Source organism: Sapajus apella, unplaced genomic scaffold (genome assembly GCF_009761245.1).
Source record: "Sapajus apella isolate SASKATOON/1434 unplaced genomic scaffold, GSC_monkey_1.0 scaffold27, whole genome shotgun sequence".
In the NCBI taxonomy this organism is placed as follows: Eukaryota; Metazoa; Chordata; class Mammalia; order Primates; family Cebidae; genus Sapajus; species Sapajus apella.
The window spans coordinates 18,347,723-18,368,960 of record NW_022436967.1 but is presented as its reverse complement, the minus strand read 5'-3'; the positions used below and the strand labels follow the sequence as shown (position 1 = coordinate 18,368,960).

The 21,238-nt window shown below is 34.5% G+C and overlaps 1 protein-coding gene across 4 annotated transcripts in view; it reads right to left on the bottom strand.

Annotated features, from left to right (window-relative positions):
- Positions 1-17,537: 17,537 nt before the first annotated feature.
- The window catches only part of PRDM5 (PR/SET domain 5), a 218,462-nt gene continuing 214,761 nt past the window's right edge, over positions 17,538-21,238 (bottom strand). For 3 of the 4 annotated variants that reach the window (XM_032292421.1, XM_032292419.1, XM_032292424.1), the window contains one exon: positions 17,538-18,040. In XM_032292421.1, the coding sequence (XP_032148312.1) occupies positions 17,876-18,040 (165 nt within the window). In that variant the 3' untranslated portion in view covers positions 17,538-17,875. The remainder of the gene's footprint in view (positions 18,041-21,238) is intronic. The other variant, XM_032292420.1, reaches the window with a different exon arrangement.

Genomic DNA, 21,238 nt, shown 5'->3' with positions numbered 1-21,238 from the left:
GAAACATGGATGAATCTGGAAACTTTCATTCTCAGCAAACTGACACAAGAACAGAAAACAAAACACCCCATGTTCTCACTCATAAGTGGGTGTTGAACAATGAGAACACATGGATACAAGGAGGGGAACATCACACACTGGGGTCTGTTGGGGTGTGTGGGGCTAGGGGAGGGATAGCAGGGGGTGAGGAGATTGGGAAGGGATAACAGGAGAAATACCTAATGTAGGTGTGCATATATATATACATATATATATATATGTATGTGTGTGTGTATGTATGTATAAACAAAAGAAATAAAGGGCATTCAAATCGGTAAGGAGGAAATCAAATGCTCACCGTTTGCCGACAATATGATCATTTACCCTGAACCCCCTAAAAACTCTTCCAGAAAGCTCCTAGAATTGATGAAATAATTTAGCAAAGTTTCCGGATACAAGATTAATGTACACAAATCAGTAGCTCTTCTATACACCAACAGCAACCAAGCAGAGAATCAAATCAAAACTCACCCCTTTTTATAATAGCTGCAAAAAAATAAAATACTCAGGAATATACCAAACAAAGGAGGTGAAAGACCTCTATAAGAAAACTACAAAACACCGCTGAAAAGAAATCATAGACAACACAAACAAATGAAGAGACATCCCATGCTCATGATGGGTAGAATCAATATTGTGAAAACGACTACACTGCTAAAAGCAATCCACAAATTCAATGCAATCCCCCTCAAAATACTACCATCATTCTTCACAGAATTAGGAAAAACAATTCTAAAATTCATATGGAACCAAAAAAGAGCCCACGGATAGCCAAAGCAAGAATAAGCAAAAAGAACGTATCTGGAGGCATCACACTACCTGATTTCACACTATACTATAAGGTCTTGGTCACCAAAACAGCATGGTACTGGTATAAAAATGGCACATAGACCATTGGAATAGAATAGAGAACCCAGAAATAAAGCCAAATAATTACAGCCAACTGATCTTCTACAAAGTAAACAAAAATATAAAGGACACCCTTTTCAGCAAATGGTGCTGGGAAAATTGGCTAGCCACATGTAGAAGAATGAAACTGGATCCTCACCTCTCACCTTAGGCAAAAATCAACTCAAGGTAGATTAAGGACTTCAATCTAAAACCTAAAACTATAATCTAGAAGATAACATGAGAACAAACCTTCTAGACATTAGCATAGGCAAGGATTTCATGACCAAGAACTCAAAAGCAAATGCAATAAAAACAAAGGTAAATAGCTGGAACTTAATTAAACTAAAGAGCTTTTGCACGTCAAAAGGGACAGTCAGCGGAGTAAACAGAAAACCCACAGAATGGGAAAAAAATCTTCACAATCTATACGCCTGAAAAAGGACTAATATCCAGAAGTTACAATGAACTCAAACAAATCAGTAAGGGGAAAAAAAAAGAAAGAAAGAAATCAATCCCATCAAAAAGTGGATTAACGACATAAACAATTCTTAAAAGAAGATATACAAATGGCTAACAAACATATGAAAAAATGCTCAACATCACTAATGATCAGGGAAATGCAAATCAAAACCACAATGCAATACCACCTTACTCCTGCAAGAATGTCCATAATCAAAAAATCAAAAAACCGTAGATGTTGGCATGGATGCAGTAACCAGGGAACACGTCTACACTGCTGGAGGGAATGTAAACTAGTATAGTTACTATAGAAAACAGTGTGGAGATTCCTTAAAAAACTAAAAGTAAAACTACCACTTGATCCAGCAATCCCAATAATGGGTATTTACCCAGAGGAAAAGAAGTATTAATACGAAAAAGATACTTGCACATGCATGTTTATAGGAGCATAATTTGCAATTGCAAAATCACGGAACCAGTCCAAAAGCTCATCAACCAAGGAGTCGATAAAGAAACTGTGGTATATGCATATGATGGAATACTATTTAGCCACAAAGAATGAATTAACTGCATTTGCAGCGACCTGGATGAGATTGGAGACTATTGTACTAAGTGAAGTAACTCAGGAATGGAAAACTAAACATCGTATGTTCTTACTCATATGTGAGAACTAAGCTATGAGGACGAAAAGGCATAAGAATGATACAATGGACTTTGAGGACTTGGGGGAAGGATGGGATGAGGATGAAGGATATAAGACTACAAATAGGGTGCAGTGTATTCTACTCAGGTGACAGTTGCACCAAAATCTCATAAATGACCACTAAAAACTTATGTAACTTAGTAACACTTGCACCCAAATAACTTATGGGAAAAAAAGAAGAAAACACATGAACATGCATGTTTCTAGCAGCACAATTTGCAGTTGTAAAAATATGGAACTAGCCTAAGTGTTCATCAACCAATGAATGGTTAAAGAAAATGTGGTCTACAGAACACCATGGAATATTACTCAGCCATTAAAAGGAAGAAAATAATGTCTGTTGCACAACTTGGGTGGAGCTGGAGGCCATTATTCTAAGTGAAGCAACTCAAGAATAAAAAACTAAATATGGCATGTTCTTCCTTATATGTTGGAGCTAATCTATGAAGATGCAAAGGCATAAGAATGATATAATTGACTTTGAGGACACGGTAGGGAAGGCTGGGAGGATGAGGGATTAAATACTACATATTCGGTACAGTGTACACTGGTTGGGTGACAGGTGTACCAAAATCTCGGAAATTGCCACTAAAAAACGTATTCATGTAACCCCAAACCACCTGTATACCCCAAAAAACTATTGAAATTTTAAAAAAAGATTATGGCAAACCTCAAGCTTAAAAAGTCCACACCCAGTCACATAATAAAAAAATTACTTATAACTAAAGACAAAGAAAAATCTATAAATCAGTCAACAAGAAATAATATTACCTCTAAGGGGAAAACAACACAAAAGAGTACAGATATCCCACCAGAAACCACAGAGACCTGAACCAGTATTTTTAAAGTGATGAAAGAAAAGAACTGTCAATCTGGAATTCCATATCAATTAAAAATATTTTTCAAGAATGGTAAACACATTTGCAAATGAAGATAACCTGAAAAAATTTGTTATCAGCAGATCTGCTCTGAAAGGTTTGCTAAAGAAAGTTATTCAGAGAAGGGAAGTGACACCAGAAGGAAACCCAGAACTTTAAGAATGAAGGAGGAAAACAGAGTGGCAAAAATCTAGGTAAACATAACACATTATTCTTCTCCACTTGAGTTCTTTAAAATATGTTTGACAGTTGAAAGCAAAAAATTTAACACTGCCTGATGGAGTTTTCAATGTAGGTAGATTTAATGTGTCAAACAACTATAACATAAAGAAGGGAGAGTAAAGGAACTGATATGGGGTATGATCTCTACATTCCTTTTGAAGTAGTAAAATACTGATTTTAAGTGGATTGCGAAAAGATAAGTAGCTATATAGGAATTTCAGAGCAACTACTAAAAAATTTTACAAAGAGAAATATTGAAATACACAATAGACAAAATAAAATGGAATAATTAAAAATGTTCCCATAACCTGAAAGAAGGCAGAAAAAAGGAAGGAATATAAAGCAGTGGTAACAAACATAAATGAAATGGTTAATTTAAGATCATATAAAGTAGATTTTAGAACAAAGGGAATTACCAGGGATAAAGAAGGATATTACATGATAATAAAAAGTGTCAATTCACAAAATAAACAACATTTCTAAATGATTATGCAATCTGAAGCAGAAATTTGAAATACATGAAGCAAAAATTGTCAGAATGAAAAGAAGAAAGATATATTCACCATAATAATCAGAGATGTCAATACTCCCATTTCAGGAATAGATTAAACTAGGAGATAGGAAGCTTGGCAAGGTTATGAAGAATTAAACAGCACCATCAACCAAAGGGTCTAGCTGATATTTACAGAACACTTCATATGCTTCATCATATTCTTTTCAACTGAACACAAAACATTCTTCAAAATACTCATATCCTGGATCATAAAACAAATACTATAAATTCTTAATCATTTAAGTAATTCACTGGTCATAAGAGTATGAAGTATATTCACTGGTCATAATAGAATCAAACAGAAAATTAACAACAGAAAGATACCAAGAACATCATCAAGTAGTTGGAAATCAACCAATAAATTTCTAAATATTCCATAGATCGAAGAGTAAGTCTCAAAGAAAAGTAGAAAATATTTTGAACAAAATAAAAATACAACAAATCAAAATTTGCAGGATGGTATGACAGTAATTTAGAGGGAAACTGACAACATTAAATGCTTATGTAAGAAAAAAGTCTCAAATCAGTAATTTAAGCTCCTACCATAAGAAACTAGAGAAACAAGAGCAAAATTTGTTCTAAGCAAGTAGAAGAAATAAAATAGTAAACATAAGGACAGAAATTAATGAAATAAAATAGAGAAAATCTGTGGAGAAAATCAATAAAGTCAGAAACTATTTCTTTGAAAAATCAATAAAATTGATAACTCTCTAGTAAGATTGACTAAGAAAAGAAAAAAGACAATAAACCAATATCAGAAATCAAGGAGCTATCACTATCAACTAACAACTATATACATTAACTTGACAACTTAGATGAAATTGTCCAATTGACCAATGACTAGAAAACCACAAACTACTGAAACTCACCCAAGATAAAATGGATAACCTGAATAGTCTTATAGGGAAATTAAACTGTCCCTATATATAGATGACAAATAAAGTAGAAATGAGAGGCATATAATAGGTCCATTGACGTTTTGAAATACAGTTGGACACGTTTAAAAACATGTTCCTATTCAAAGCCAAGGAATGAGAGCCCAGTCTTGTTCCATGAGTTGCTCCCTTGGTTCCATCCTTAGAGAGGGCCTTTTGTTGTTGTTGTTGTTGTTGTTGTTGTTGTTGTAGGAAATCGTTTATTTGAATAGCTTCAAATAGTTGAAGAGTTTTCCCAGCCTTCTTCCTGCCCACAGAATGTTGAGTGGGGTCCAGCTGCTTTTTCATTTTTTATTGACTCAGTCCCTTTTAGTCTGAGCTGAGGCTCTTTGGGTACTTTTATGATTGAGGTTTACTTCATGTCCCATATACCATTTTTTTTTAACTTGATGTTTTACTCCTCTTTTGTTGTGAAATTTAATGAATATACAGAAAATTACGTACAATATGTAGTAGAATATAACAATTATAAATGTCTAGTAAATCCCCTCTCTGTCAACATCAGTACCTCATTCTAAGAAACCCCCATATGATCACAACCTTATCCATTCCCCCAGGGAAACCATTATCTTAGCTTGAGGAATAATCATTTCTTTCTTTCGTAGTCTTGCCCTGTTGCCAGGAGGGAGTGCAGTGGGGCGATCTCGGCTTACTACAACCTACGTCTCCTGGGTTGCAGTTCTTCTGCCTCAGCCTCCCAAGTAGCTGGGATTACAGGCACGCACCACCACACCCAGCTAATTTTATACCATTTCTATAATTCTTTTTACAATAGAGCTCTCTACTTAGCATGAAATGTCAGAAACAACACTCTAAATATCCTTAGAAATATTCTGTCTATTTGAACTGGGGGTCTACTAGGCATTGGCTTCAATCTTCCTCACAGCTTTATAAAAGCTTTTCTGTACAACATCCCTGATTTGATTTTCTCCTGAGGCTTTTCCTACTTTAAGAATCTGTTGGCTAAAGAGATTGGAAATGTAAAACCATTCTGTTTTCCTCAATTCAGCATGACTTGGTCCATCTATATTTTTCTAATTTCTTTTTGCAAATTAAACATTCCTTCCTTCGTTAATTTTTCTTTTCCTATACTTTATCATATATAGCTAAAAGAAGTCAATTGCAGTTCCATCGTTCTCTGTGGCAACTTTAGCTAGGTCTATAAGTCCATTATGTATATATTTTCTATCTTTACTTTTACTACAGAGATAAATTGTTCCATAATGAAAAAACATAGGCTGCTATTTTTCAGATCTCCAATAGCTGCCTCAACACTTTTTCAGCATTCACTAGAATATATTTGCCATTCTTCCAACCTCTCTCAGTAGCTCACTTGCCATTTCTTTTCTAGTTTATACCCATTGCCTGGGTCCCAAAGACAATGGCATATATTATAGGTTTTTGTTAAAGTAGAAGCCCTTTTCTATATCCTAATTTCTGTATTTATCTATTACTTTGTAACAACCACCCCTACATAACTTGGGGGTTTAAAACAACAGCAAGGAATTATTTTTCATGGTTCTGTAGGTTGAGTGAGAGGTTCTTCTACTCTCTTGCTTATGCTCACTCATATGCCAGAAGCCATGATTTATTGGGAGCCAGTAATGTAATAATATACCACAGGATGTTCCGTGGAGGAAGATCAGTTAATGTCAGACGTTTTGGTCCAGGCAATTTCTTCTGAAAACACATCACAACAATTACAAACAACAAGATCTTGATATACAATAAGCCTCAATATTTAACATTCATATCCAAGCATATCCCTTTATATCATGGGCTACAAAGCATCCAAAGAAGATGAGAAATATTTTAATTGATGAAACATTCCCTGTCAGATAAGCACTTCCTTGTCAGCAAGGAAGAGGTCATATTTGTACCAGTTCCATGAACATATCTGATTTGATTGAGAAAACAAATCCACTGCTCCTGGAGTCTCTAGATAGCAAGACTAAAGAGAATATGGAAATCAGGCTTTTTTTCTTCGAATATGTTAACATATCCTACTATTCAGGGCCCATGAAGGCCAATAGACACTCAGGTCTTCAAGATTCATGTTCTTTATCGTTGCTGGCTGCTCAGCCTCCCATTATCAACCACAGTGTGGCACTTCTCATTAATGCCCTTCTTTTGGGGTTTATCTAATTTGCAGCAATACTTGTGTCTGACCAGCATGATCCTGTATTATAAAATGCCCTTAATTTTATAAATTTCACTACTGTTCTTTTTCTAAAGTGAACATGTATCCAAAAACTGTCTTAAATAATTAAATGAATAAAAAATTTCTGCTTAATATTATTTTTCAAAGATATAAACTTGTTTTTCATCTTATGGTATATCATTTTACCTTTTTCTTTCCCCTAAATACCAGCTGAATTTATCCGTAATAGATAAATGGCAAATTTCTGTTTCTTAATCTTCTCAGAGTATTTCTTCCTTTTCTTTTAATGTGTCTAGAAAAGGAAAGATGTATTTAGATTCATGTGTACGCACGAATTAATTTGTGGGTTTTGATGTAATTACATTAACAGCCAGTTTTTATTACTTATGGCAAATTTCATTTTGATATGAGCTATATCACATAAAATATGATTAATATCGTAAGGTTATTCCCTCTTTTAAATATTTGAATACTATTATTTAATTTTGTTAATGAGGAGGTAGGTAGCTGAAGGTTTATACAATAAAGTTATTCATTAGATTAAGTTTAAGATAAAAGCCAGATAGGGCCAGGCGCCATAGCTCTCGCCTGTAATCCTAGCACTTTGAGAGGCTGAGGTGGGAGGATCACAAGGTCAGGAGTTCGAGACCAGCCTAATATGGTGAAACTCTGTCTCTACTAAAAATACAAAAAATTAGCTGGACGTGGTTGCATGTGCCTGCAATCCCAGCTACTCAGGGGACTGAGGCAGGAGAATCACTTGAAGCCAGGAGGTGGAGGTTGCAGTGAGCCAAGATCGTGCTCCTGCACTCCAGCCTGGGTGACAGAGAGACTGTCTCAAAAAAAAAAAAAAAAAAAAAAAAAAAGAGCCAGATATAGTTTAAGTATAATAAAATCAAATAAAAAATATCTGATAGTCTAGGTATTAATAAAACATCTTCTTTCGATGTTTGAGTTAAAAGACTAGGTATCGTTGATAAACTATTATGTGTTAAATTGGTAAATACAATGCTTAAGAATTTTCAAAAATATTCCCAAATGAAATGCTTCTATCACTATAGTTATGTCAATGATATACAAATTAAAAGGTTATCTAATTTGGCTCATGGCAAGTTTGCTTCAGGGTGTGAGCTGGAAAGCTGGGGAGTGGTGGGAGGTTTTCTAAGCAGCATATATAGGATGACAAGTGAAATATTTGGAGGAGCTAAGGTAATACCACTTCTTGAACTCAAACTGTGTCAGGCATTCTTTGCAGACAGTGTTATGCTTTTTCTAATTTATTTCTCAAAATAAACTTACCAAGTAGATAATATTAAATCTATTTTGTTTAAAAAAATTGACACCATTCAGTTAAATAAATGATGTTACAGATTTATCATCTTTTCAAATTTATGGTCTTTCTTCCCTCTTTCTATTCTTTATTCCTTTCCATATAGTTCGGATATGTATCCTCTCTGAATCTCATGTTGAATTGTAATCCCCTGTGTTGCAGGTGGGGCCTGGTAGAAGTTTATTACATCACAGGGTGGATTTCTCATGAATGGTTTAGTGACATCACCTTAGTGCTCTCCTTGCATTAGTGAGTGCTTGTGAGATCTGGTTGTTTAGAACTATGTAGCACCTCCCCACCCACTTCACTTCTCTCTTTTGCTCCCTCTCTGGCCATGTGACATGCATGCTCCTGCTTTGCCTTTGCCACCGGGAAAAGCTCCCTGAGTCCCCCCCAGAAATCCTACAGACACCAGTACCATGCTTCCTGTACATTCTGCAGAACCATGAGCCAACTAAACATTTTTTTCTTTATAGATAATATCTGAGACCCAAGCTCAGGCATTTATGACAATGCAAGAACGGCCTAATACTCCTTTCCTTTTTCTTTCCTTACTCTCATCTAGGTATGAGAGACTTATATAGCTTTGGGTATCAAATAAAATATATTTTGTAACTAAATTCTCATTGATGTGTTACATTATACCTTTGTTAAAGTATTTACTCAGTTAAAGCAAAACCGTTCAGGACATTTTTTGCCTCTAACTGATGATCTTTTATCTGATTTAAAACATGAAGTTTATGTACTATTCATTTCAATTTTGTATGTGTATTTTTAAGTCTCATATATGTTTGTTCATTTGCAATAGACAATCCAGGAAACAAGCTAAAGGTATAATTTACAAAGAATAAGGTAATGTATAAGAAATATTAAAATGTCATTAATTTGGTGTTTAAATAAGCTTTTAAAGATTTTCCCTATTAAATATCTATGTTAACACTCATCTCAAATTCAAAGTTGGTAACAATTGACCATTCCCTTCAGCTTCCCCAAAATACGTTTTACTTACTTTTCTGACTTAGTTAAGTTTGGTCTAATTGAACCTTAGTTTTAATTTAAGCATCAGATACAAAAAAATTATATTATACACAATCATATGTTTCTATACATGTCACAAATCACTCCTTCAAAGGGGTACTGAATCTGTTAGATATTTAGAAAGTCACATCTGTATCCATATAGAGATAAAATTCAAACTCAGAACTCAAATTGTATATTTGTAATATGACCTCCAGTAAGAAGAGACAAAACTCCAGAGATGAAGGTTTAATCTCAACTCTACATATAACATATATGCCTTAGCAAGGATGTTTTAATTCTTAAATTGCAGTGTTTTTATCTGAAATTTTAATTTAAACTTATCTATTTTGAGAAGGGTATTATTGTAACCTTGTCTATAGGACATACGTTTTCTTTTATCTTAACAATTTTTAAGTGTACAGTGTACAGCACTATGTTAACTATTGCATAGTTGTGTAACAGATCTCTAGAAATTTTTCATCTTGCAAAACTGAAACCCTATACCCATTTTACAACTCTTATTTTCCACTCCTTCCCTTCCCTTGTAGCTGCATTCTATTTTCTGTTTCTGGCAGTTTGACTACTTTAGATACCTCATTTAAGTGAAATGATGCAGTATTTGTCTTTTTCTGACTGGCTTATTTCACTTAGCATCATGTCTTCAAGGTTCTACGTTGTAGTATATGAAATAATTTCTTTTTTAATGCTAAGTATTATTCCATTGTAGGTATACATGAAATTTTCTTTATCCTTTCATCCATCGATGCACATTCAGGCTACTTCTACCTCTTAGTATTGTGAATAATGCTACAAGAAATAAGTGTTCAAGTATCTCTTTGAGATCCTGTTCTCAATTCTTTGGGATGATACTATGGTTTGAATCTTTGTTCCCTCTCAAATTCATGTTGAAATTGAAATTTAGTTGCCATTGTAACAGTATTAAGACACAGGACCTTTAAAAGGTGATTAGGCCAGGAGGGGCCTGCCCTTATGAGTGACTTAATGCCACTAGTGTGAGAATGGGTTCCTTATAAAAGGACAGGTTCAACCCCTTTTCTCTTTTGCCCTCTCTTTCACCTTCCACTATGGGATGACACAGCAATAACATCCTTGGCAATGCTGGCACTTTGATCTTGGACTTCCCAGCCTCCAGAACTGTGAGCAATACATTTTTGTTCATTATAAATTATCAAGTCTTAGGTTATATAGCAGCACAAAATGGACTAAGGCAGATAAATAACAAGAAGTGGGTTTTCTGGATCACATGGTAATTTTATTTTTATTTTAGAAACGTCCTATTGTTTCCTATAGTGGCGGTACCATTTTACAGCTCCACCTATAGTGCACAATGGTTCCAATTTCTCCACATTCTCACCAATGCTTATGTTTTATTTTATTTTTTGATAGTGGCCATTCTAACTGATGTGAGGCTTCATAGTGGTTTTGATTTGCATTTCACTGATGACTAGTAATGTTGAACATCTTCTTTGAATGCTCTTTGGCAATTTATCTTCTTTGGATAAATGTCTACTCTAGTTCTTTGCCCATGTTTCAATTGGTTGTTTTTTACTGTTGTTGAGTTCTAGGAGTTCTTAACCTATTTTGGATATTAATTTGTTAACGGATACATGGTTTGCAAATGCTTTCTCTTATTCCATAGGTTGCTTCTCATTATTTCATTTGCTGTGTAGAAATTTTTAAGTTTGATGTAGTTCCATTTGTCTATTTTTGCTTTTGTTGTCTGTGCTTCTGGTGTCATATCCAAGAAATAATTGCCTGATAAAATGTCATAAAGAATTTGCCCCATGTTTCTTTCTAGTTTTACAGCTTTGGGTTTTAAACTTAGGTCTTCAATCCAGTTTTAGTTAATTTTTTTATATGATGTAAGGCTCCAACTTTTTTTACATGTGTATATCTAGTTTTCCTGATACCATTTATTGAAGAGACTATCTTTCCCCACTGTATAGTCTTAGCCCTCTTGTTGAAGATCATTTAACTATCTACATGAAGGCTTATTTCTATGCTTTCTATTCTGTTCCATTGGCCTCTACATATCTGTTTTTATGCTAGTAACGTAGTGTTTTGATGACAATAATTTTGTAATATGCTTTGAAATCAGGAAGTGTGAAGCTTCTAACTTTGTTCTGCTTCAGGATTGTTTTGGCTTATATGACATACATTTTGTGTTCCTTGTTTCATTCTAGTGTTTCTGTGCCATCCATACACTACCTCTCTCTAGATCTGTGGTAAGCAACAAGTCATATGCCCTTTACTGCACTGATGCAACTGGGGTCAGATCTGTAGCTTAGAACACTTGGAATAGTTTTTATCAGGATAAAGCCAACTGACTCAACTCACATACTTAATCTAATAGTATCCTACACAGCTAAATTTATCCACCCCAATTTCATATTTTAGTCAGAGCAGAAAGGAAACAACTTAATACCCTAAATATCATAATTTGAGTCCAGGAATGAAACTGACTTGTCACTCTCAAAAGAGTAGAACTGGAGACTACACCAGAGTTATACTGCAGCTGACACAGCACAAGACATGGATTTTATTTGAGAAGAGAAGGAAAGGATGAAAGTGATAGAGTTGTACTTGACCCTTCTTTATATTATTTTCTTTTTTTTCTGGAGAAAGCTATGTACTGTATTTGTCAGGTAGAAGATGAGCTGCAAACAGTTCTTTACTTATGTAGTGAGCATTTTGATTAGAAGGTCTGGAGAAGATTTCCTACATTTCAGTAATGAAACTAGACAAGTTAAAAGCAGATTTGACTTGGCCAATTTCTACGAAGTCAGATTTTTCAAAAACTTTTTTGAGACAGGGTCTTGTTCTGTCGCCTAGGCTGGAGTGCAGTGGCATGATCTCAGCTCACTGCTACTTCCGCCTCCTGGGTTCAAGCAATCTTTCTGCCTCAGCCTCCCGAGTAGGTGAGATTATATGCATATGACACCTAATTTTTGTATTTTTGGTAGAGGTGGGGTTTTGCCATGTGGCTCAGGCTGGTGTCAAACTCCTGGGCTCAAGTGATCTGCCCGCCTGGACCTCCCAAACTGCTGGGATTACAGGCATGAACAACCGTATCCAGCCTCAAAATTCTTAATTACTACATGTAGTAATCCACAAAAGAACTCATCAGTTTGCCAATTTAAATAAAAGTGTTATAATCAATTAAATGTGTCATTGCGCCTCATCTCCATACTCTTTACATGCCTACACAGAATAGGAGCTATGTGGTTTGCTTCCATGTCATTAACATTTACTTTCTGACCTTTTTGTCCATTAAAGGCAATTTTGGTTCTTCAGATGGTAATATTTACCTTAGAAAATAAACAGTATAGAGTTGGGGTCAATTTACTTGATATTTTTATGTTGCTTTAACAAATATTATGGAATGAATAGATAATATATTGTTTTAACAACTAATTCCAGTGATGGATTCATTCGTTCAGCTTTCAGTAGCAATACATGTGTCCACGGTAAGACAGCCCTGGCATACTTTTTAAAAGACTCTCTTGCTTTCAGTTTTACATCAGCAGCTAGGACTATGCAGAGGATCCTGGCCTATGTCCACAATGCCAGGCTTTCATTAGATTTACACATTGGTGATGAATTTCATCTGCTAGCTATGAAGCACCAGATTTCTCTTGAGTACTCTCCAATACAAGCTCAGCCCACCATCCAAATGAGGCGAGATGAGACTTTTAGAAAGGCAGGACAAAGCCATCATTGCAGACTAAAAAGCACTCAGTTCAATGTTGTCAGACAGGATAAAAATTGAGAAATCTTAATATATGTTTATTAAAAAACAATGTAAAATTTTCATATAATCACAGAAAAGGTTTCAGTAGAATGAAAAGAGATATGCCAGTCAAAAACTGAAGAAAAAGATATCAGATAAAATTAAAAAGTATTATCAGATGGTCTGCAAGAAGACAAAATCAAAAAATAGTAATGGAGTGATTCACGTATCCACTGTGAGCTGGAATTCTTTTCCTTTTTATACTATTTTGGAGAGACAAACTGATATTATTTGCATTTTTTAAGTGTAACTAATTCCTAGTAGGTCTATAGTGTCCCTTGTCAGGAGTGGTGTTATTTTGTTTGAACTGTTTTACATTAATTTAGATGATCAAGCTTCAGTTGTCCTATATCCTTTCTTAATTTTGAACATATGCATTATTGACATAATTTAACATCTTAGCTTCCTCCTACCATGTAATATGCTATAAGGTGGCATGGGTTCAAGGACTAAGACTTTATTCTAATTGGCTAAAAGTCTGCATGATTAGGAAGCTAAATACGTGAATCAAATATTTAGATAACTAAATATATTTTTTGATTTCAGGAAACTCAGTACTATATATTTTCTAACTAAATATGAACATTTGTTTCATTATTAAGAATTTTTTTTAAAAAAAGGAAGATAAGGAATTTGGACACTGGATCGGCAGCACCATTCTAGTATGTAAGATAGTTGTTACATTTCAGACTATTTCCTGGGCTTAGAATATCTAGAATATTTTGACATGCCCACACTGAAGCCTCCAGAGTTAATATTTTATTCTGTCATACAACAAATTAACAATGTGTGGGGTGATAATATAGTTTTGAGCCCAAGCTATCTAAGGCTATGAGTCAGCTCCAAAGAACTAGTGCCTCAGTTTATTCTGAAAAATCAAAGTTAAATGAATGTATAATTTCTAAATCCAATACTCACATGATAATTTTTTTGTATCAAGAATATCTCACAAGATTGGGGCAACATCAAAGTGATAAAGATCACTTTAAAAAAACGTATACCTGAAATATTTGCCATAACTTTTATTACCATTAAATTATATTTATGAGCATCAAGTTATTTTTACTTAAGATGCTACTATATCAGGTTTCATTCATTCTTATAGTGATATTCCTTTTCACATTGTTCTCTGAATAGCCAGCAATGAGAAGAGAGGCAAGGAAAAGTTTGTCTCTCATAGCCCTAAGACCAACTTGGCTCAACTTCAGAGATACTTTGCAGATTGAGAAAACTTAGATGCATAAAGCATAAAAGCATGAGGTCTGCAGGTAATGGTAATTATATTTCTTTCATTCATCAAAAACAACTTTAAAGCATTCATTTAGACTTTACCATAGAACGGTACTAGTTATAGTTCTATACTAAAATAAAACGCTAACACCAAGCCTGGTAGTGATTTATATAGATTTATTATAGATTTATAATAAAAATGCTATTGGAATTCTATGTTTACACATGCTCCATTTATATACACGCAAACAAATGTCAATATTAGTGGTAAAATTTTAGGGTTTTAAAGAGGCACATTTCCTACCTACCCACCTCCATGTATTCATGACACTAAGATGGGTTTTCATAAGCAACATTTAGATTTGTGAAGGGAAAAAAATGAATATTTCTAGTATCTATCCTTTTTCCTTTCCAGCTTTTGTTTGAGAAAGGATGCAGTACATACAATCTAAAACAGAAACTAAGGCTGTAAGACCTTCTATATAATACATGCTCATACTCATGCATGAGTTGACTGCGATAGGTCAGAAGATCTTTGAGCAAAGTAATGCACTTGCATGTGTAAGCACTGCATATAAGTGATACTCTTCAGACAGACACACACACACACACACACACTCATGTTTCTTGAAATAACATGTTAACTGTATTATGTAACCCCAAGAATGTATCACCAATGAAGACTTTTATGCTGCAACCGCTGATCATAATTAACTAATAAATGCTTCTATGTAGGCAACAAACACCATGAAAAGGAAAATAAAAGCCAGTTATTGTGAAACAAAGACAAATTAAAGATACATAAATATCTTGAGTGTTAATATACAAAGACAGTGATTATAAAAAGATATCTGAAACCACCCACTCTTAAAATAGCCAGTTTCTAAGACTCTATTACTTAGACTTTAAAGGCACCCAAGAGTTGGGTCTTTTCCCAGTCAAAATCTTTCACAGCAGAAAACAAAAGACACTTCAAAGTAGGTACCTGCACTTCAGCTTGCCTGTAAGACCTTTCCTCTGTGATTATCTATGCTTTTAATAATCATGCCTAAAATATTCTCTTTTTTGGTTATTACTAAGTAATTTAAAAGTTTTATTCCTTCAGGACTTGGAAAAGAAAAAGTTTTAGCAAGCAAATGCTAATATTTCTGAAACTATCTGTAAATACTTGTCTTTTGGATAAAAATTAATAGCATACAAATAGTCTTCTAAGGACTTGTCTTGGTTTCAGTCCTCTGAAAGGAGAGAGTGGTATACCACTCTCTGTTGTAGATCCTTCTACACTATTTTCTAAATATTTCCTTGCCTATAAACTTTCAGCAGGATAAAGCCCAGCACCTCTTCCCTATCCGTTTATTCCACGGCATAGCAACACCACAGATTTCAGGGTAATTTCCCCAGCAGCCATGTGAATTGTGACTCACTGTTGATTACACAAAATTAGTATTTGAACTCCTTTCAAGTTTTACATTCATCACGTAATTGGGATATAAAGCATTCCATGCAGAGAAAGCAGCATTCAAAGGAATATACAGGATGTGCTTAAATAATGCATACTACCAAATTTTACAGATGTCTTTTTATATTAAAATGATATTAAACACACTATCATATTAAATTGAAAACACTTTAGATCTAAAAAAAATGTTGTTGCAACAAATGACAGAGTGAGAAATAAAACCAAAATTTATTTTTATAAAATACAGTCTATTATTTCAGGTATAAAATACTACATATAACTATACTTAAATATCTTCTAAATTATAATTTTAGGATTTATAGTTTTAAAAGTTATCTCTGAGTTTCAAACTTAGTATATTACATGCAGATGTATATAATGAATCTTTCTTTTTAAAACTGGAATTGGGCATGAATATAATTCTAAAATGATATTCCTGGAGTCAAAGAACTGCATCTCAGACAACCCTTCTCCTTAACTCATTAGAACCAAATAACTTCCTTAAAACTATACTTCCAGCTGGGCGCGGTGGCTCGTACCACCAGCATGTGAGGTGGGGCTCATGCCACTTTGGGAGGCCAAGGTGCGTGGATCACAAAGTCAGAAGTTCGAGACCAGCCTGACCAATTGGCAAAGCCCTGTCTCTACTAAAAATATAAAAATTAGCTGGGTGTGGTGGCATGTGCCTGTAATCCCAGCTACTCAGGAGGCTGAGGCAGGAGAATTACTTGAACCTGGGAGATGGAGGTTACAGTGATCTGAGATCGTGCCATTGCACTCCAGCCTGGGCAACAGAGGGAGACTTTGTCTCAAAAAGAAAAACAAATAAAAAACTATACTTCCTCGCTTTTGAGTGGGTTCTAGTTAGAGAAGTTCATGAGTTGGACTTCATTTTAATGTTTCTTCTGGTTTTTGGATTCCTCTGGGTTATTTTGACATCACTATTATATTGTATCATATCATCTCTCTGAACAAGCTGTTCATTGTATGTTACTGTCAAGTATTTTGCTGAAATATAACCTAAAGGAAGAAATGTTGCTTCTTGCTTTAATTTCCCTTACGCATTAGTGACAATTTCAATCATAACAATTGCCAGGTTTGTACTTTGTATTCTGGATTCCTAATTATGAGGGATGATTGAAGGTAATTCAAAAGTGTTTCAAAATTACCTACTGCCAAAATTCTGGAAAATGTCTTTTGCAAAATGGAATGTTAATGCTCTGAGGACTGTATTTGCACTAACATGTTCTGTGCACTTTTATGGAAGGACAGGGGAAAGGACTATGTTGATCATAAATAATGTGGAAATGTCACTATTGTTCTGCCCTCTGTCTCCAAATATGGAGAATCTATTTGGTTTCTATTTTTAATTATATATATTGGTATACTGTTAATTTCTAAAGCTAAATGGTCTAAATTCAAGAGGGGTAGCCTGATAAATGTTTAAATGTGACAATCATTTTTGTGTAGAATTTATAAAAGTATCACAGACCATGAATGTCTGCATCTGAATGAGTAAATAATGCTTCCTAAGAATTCTCTGAAATGAGCAATATTTTGATGTTTTAGTTATCAGATATCTCTTTATTTTAAACTCATTTGTTGCATAGTTAGTAGATAAGATCAACTCTTGATTTGTTTTATAAAATAGCAAGTATTTATTTTCCTATCACACTTGAGACTTTGATAACTTATTCTTACCCTTGTCTGCAAAGAAATAGTTGGATATCTTGATTTATTTCTATTTAAATTGGTAAAACCAGCTGCAACAACCAGTATTTGCAAGTGAGTGCACACACACACAGACACATACAGACACACATACATACAAAGAATAACAATAAAATAAAGAAGCCTATAAGGGAAGTATATTAATAAACTTCATTACAGAGAGATGGCCAAGAAAGAGAGCCATGACTCCTTTCTCCATTTTTATAAGACAGAGCACAAGTTGCATTTTGCAAGGCTACGGAGTTGTATTTTTTTTTCCATTTATACCATTTCTCAGTAAGAATAAGATTCTTTTTGGTTGCATATGCATCTACAGACTCTAAATGTAGGCAAATAAGAACTATGAGAACAGTAAGTTACTTTTGGCTACTTCTGTTATGCTGATCAGGTGAGAAAAATCTGGGATTCATATTAGGAGCCTTTCTGAATAGTTTAATTCCTTTACAGCCCCCATTAGCTGTCAGCTACACCATGGATATTGTCCATGTGCACTTTGAGGTAGTCATTCCTTGTAAACTTCTTATGGCAAAACTGGCATTCTGCCAGTGGACGATTGGGATTATGAGTCATCTTGTGTCGAATCAGCATTTTCTTCAGGCTAAAAGCCAAGTCACAAACCTAGAAAAGACCCAAAGACCAACCATATTATACTGAAAAACCTGAAGATACACCAATTGATCATTTATACAATACATGTTATGCAAATTTCTACGATCAAATATGTAGTAACAGGCATAAAAACAAAAATCACTCTTGGAATAAACAAACTTTAACACCCACACTATTGGGCAAAGAAAATTAATAAGAGTTACTGCATTTAATCAGTGTCCTTTGCACCTCAACCACCCTTTCCTTTTCCCAGCTATTGGATTTAAACATCTCCAGAGAAATAACTCCCTGGGGCAACAATACCTTTCTTATCCTAACGGAATGTATTTGCCATTTTATAAACTATTGAAGCAAAATGCTTTATGGTCTAGATGGCATCTCTCCCTATAACCTAAAGGGCATAAGACATTTCTCACTGGCGATCCCCTCAGTTTAGTACCACTTGTAAAATGAAAAGCTAATGTTGTTTTAAATATCATAAGCAGACATTTATTACTCGCTATTTCATTTATTATTTCTTATATACACTTTAAGGAAGGTAACAAGTTTATTTCATATAAGCTCTGCCACATCCCCACCTGGCTCAACATGCATGAAACAGCCCCATAACTAAAAATATTAACACAGAAAATGCAAGGCACAACTATCCAAGTTACAAAAAAGTAAAATGGAATTTAAAATTTGATGGTTATTCACAAAAATTCCACTGACATGAAACTCTTCAAAAGCATATCCGTTGTGAAATAAGACATGTTAAATAAGTAAAATCACCATAAAAAATATAATGAGAGAGAAAATTGCTTGTAAAAAATACTGTAAAGAAAGCTGGAGTTTTAAATGAGGTTAGGCTTGGAAAAATCTTATGGCAAAACAAAACAGAACAAAAAAATCCTTGCCCTCTTTCTTTATGGAGGAAAGAAGATTTACATTCATAGTAATAAGAAACTCAGAAAGCCTTAGGCCCCTAATTTGGTAAGACGGGGTAATCCAATAATAATGAATTTTAGCACAGCAGCAGCAGTATAGCGTGGTACAAAGAAAATAAGCTACAGAGTAAGATCACTTTCCAAGGAAGCCTGCTGTGACCTCCCAGTTTAAAACTGAAACCTGTCACCCTTTCTGGATTTCCTTTACTCTGCTCAAATTTACTTTTTACACAGTGCTTGTCCCTTTCTTTCCCAATGTGTCTGCCTCCTCTCTTGTTTAGTATCTCTCTCTACTCACTAGAGTCTCAGCTCCATGAGGGCAGGGATTTTTGCGTATTTTATTCCCCTATGTATCCTAAAGGGTACAACAATTTCTATAGAGTAAGCACTAGATAAGTATTTGTTGAAGAACAATGTGGAGTTTGAATTCTGACTCTATTATTTGCTAAGGACATTAAATGGACCAAGCATGCCTTTTAACTTTAGTTCCCTCATCTGTAAAATGACAATGTACTTGCCTCACAGGATTATTAAGACTAAACAAAATACTCTGTGTAAATAAGGACTATACTGCAGACACTCAACTGTCAGTGCACATTTTTTTTTCTCTTTCATCTCCTCAGCATATTGGAAAGAATTGACAAATGTGAACGAGAGAAAGACAAGTCCAACACAAGTGGAATATAAAGAAAACACCACTGTTCTCAAGACTGGCAGTCCCCTGGAATATACCAGTGGCTTTGCAAACAAGTAATTTCCCAAAACAAATATCATGCAGCCAATTAATCTCAGGAAATGACGGTTTTCTTTGGAATAGTTTGTAAGCATAAGCTTTGTTAAGTCAGTATCTCTGAGGCAACTGCAAAACAAAGCCAAGTCCACATTGCAAAAATCAGAGGAAAAGGGTAAAGACCCAGGAAACATGAAACAGCATAACATACGATGACAGACTATAAAGTATATGAATTATAATAATCAATATAAAAGTATTAAGTATGCTTATTAAAGGATAAGATTCAATTAGGATAAAAAGCAAAATGCAAACACATACTGTACTTAAATACATTTACAAATATAATACACAAACAATTTTAAAAGACAGATTAGAGTGTGCATGAAAGTGTACAAAATGATGCTGAAAGAGTATAATGGGTACTAAATAGTACTTTCTCAAAGAATCTTGGGTAGACAGAGAGACAGCAAGCCTTTGAAGAACCAGGAGTATCACTTTTATACTCCTCCTAGTCAAAGATTTATATACAGGATGCTCATATAGAATAATATATATAGGTGAAAACTACAAATGACTTACTTGGCCAATGTTAATGAGCATATTCATTTTCATATAATCAGATGTAGAAATATTTTCCAGCTGTTAAAAATACTAATCTTTGTTTTTTGAGTCAAGATCTCTCTCTGTTGCCCAGGCTGGAGTGCAGTGGCACAATCTTGGCTCACTGCAGCCTCAATCTCCCTGGACTCATATCTTAGCCTCTGGAGTAGCTGGGACTACAGGTGGATGCCATCATGACCAGCTAATTTTTAAAAAACCTTTTAGCTATGAGATTTTACCATGTTGCTCAGACTGATCTCAAAGTCCTGGGCTCAATCCTCCTACCTCGGCCTCCCAAAGTGCTGGGAAAACAGACGCGAGACACCACATCCAGCCAAAATTGAAATTTCAAAAATACTTAAAGGCAAGAAGAAATGTAAAGAAAAGAAAGCAGAATAATAAGATTAATACGACTTAGTCTACAATATTGAAATAAAAATAACTGTATCTGTATTAATAAGTATATGAAGGAAATATCAATAGATTAATATTAATTTAGTTGACATCGGTTGGGAAATGGGGGATCATTTTATTTGTCTTCATTTGTCTCTGTATTTCCTCCTTCTTCTCTAATTAAAAGGCACATTTTTATAATCAGAAAGCAAATATTTTGGAATGAAAAATACAGTTAGTTGGGTGATGGGTCCATGTTCACTTAGCAGCAAGACCAAAAATGCTCATCATCACTGGTCATTAGAGAAATGCAAATCAAAACTACATTGAGATACCATCTCACGCCAGTTAGAATGGCGATCATTAAAAAATCTGGAGACAACAGATGCTGGAGAGGATGTGGAGAAATAGGAACACTTTTACACTGTTGGTGGGAGTGTAAATTAGTTCAACCATTGTGGAAGACAGTGTGGCAATTCCTCAAGGACCTAGAAATAGAAATTCCATTTGACCCAGCAATCCCATTACTGGGTATATATCCAAAGGATTACAAAT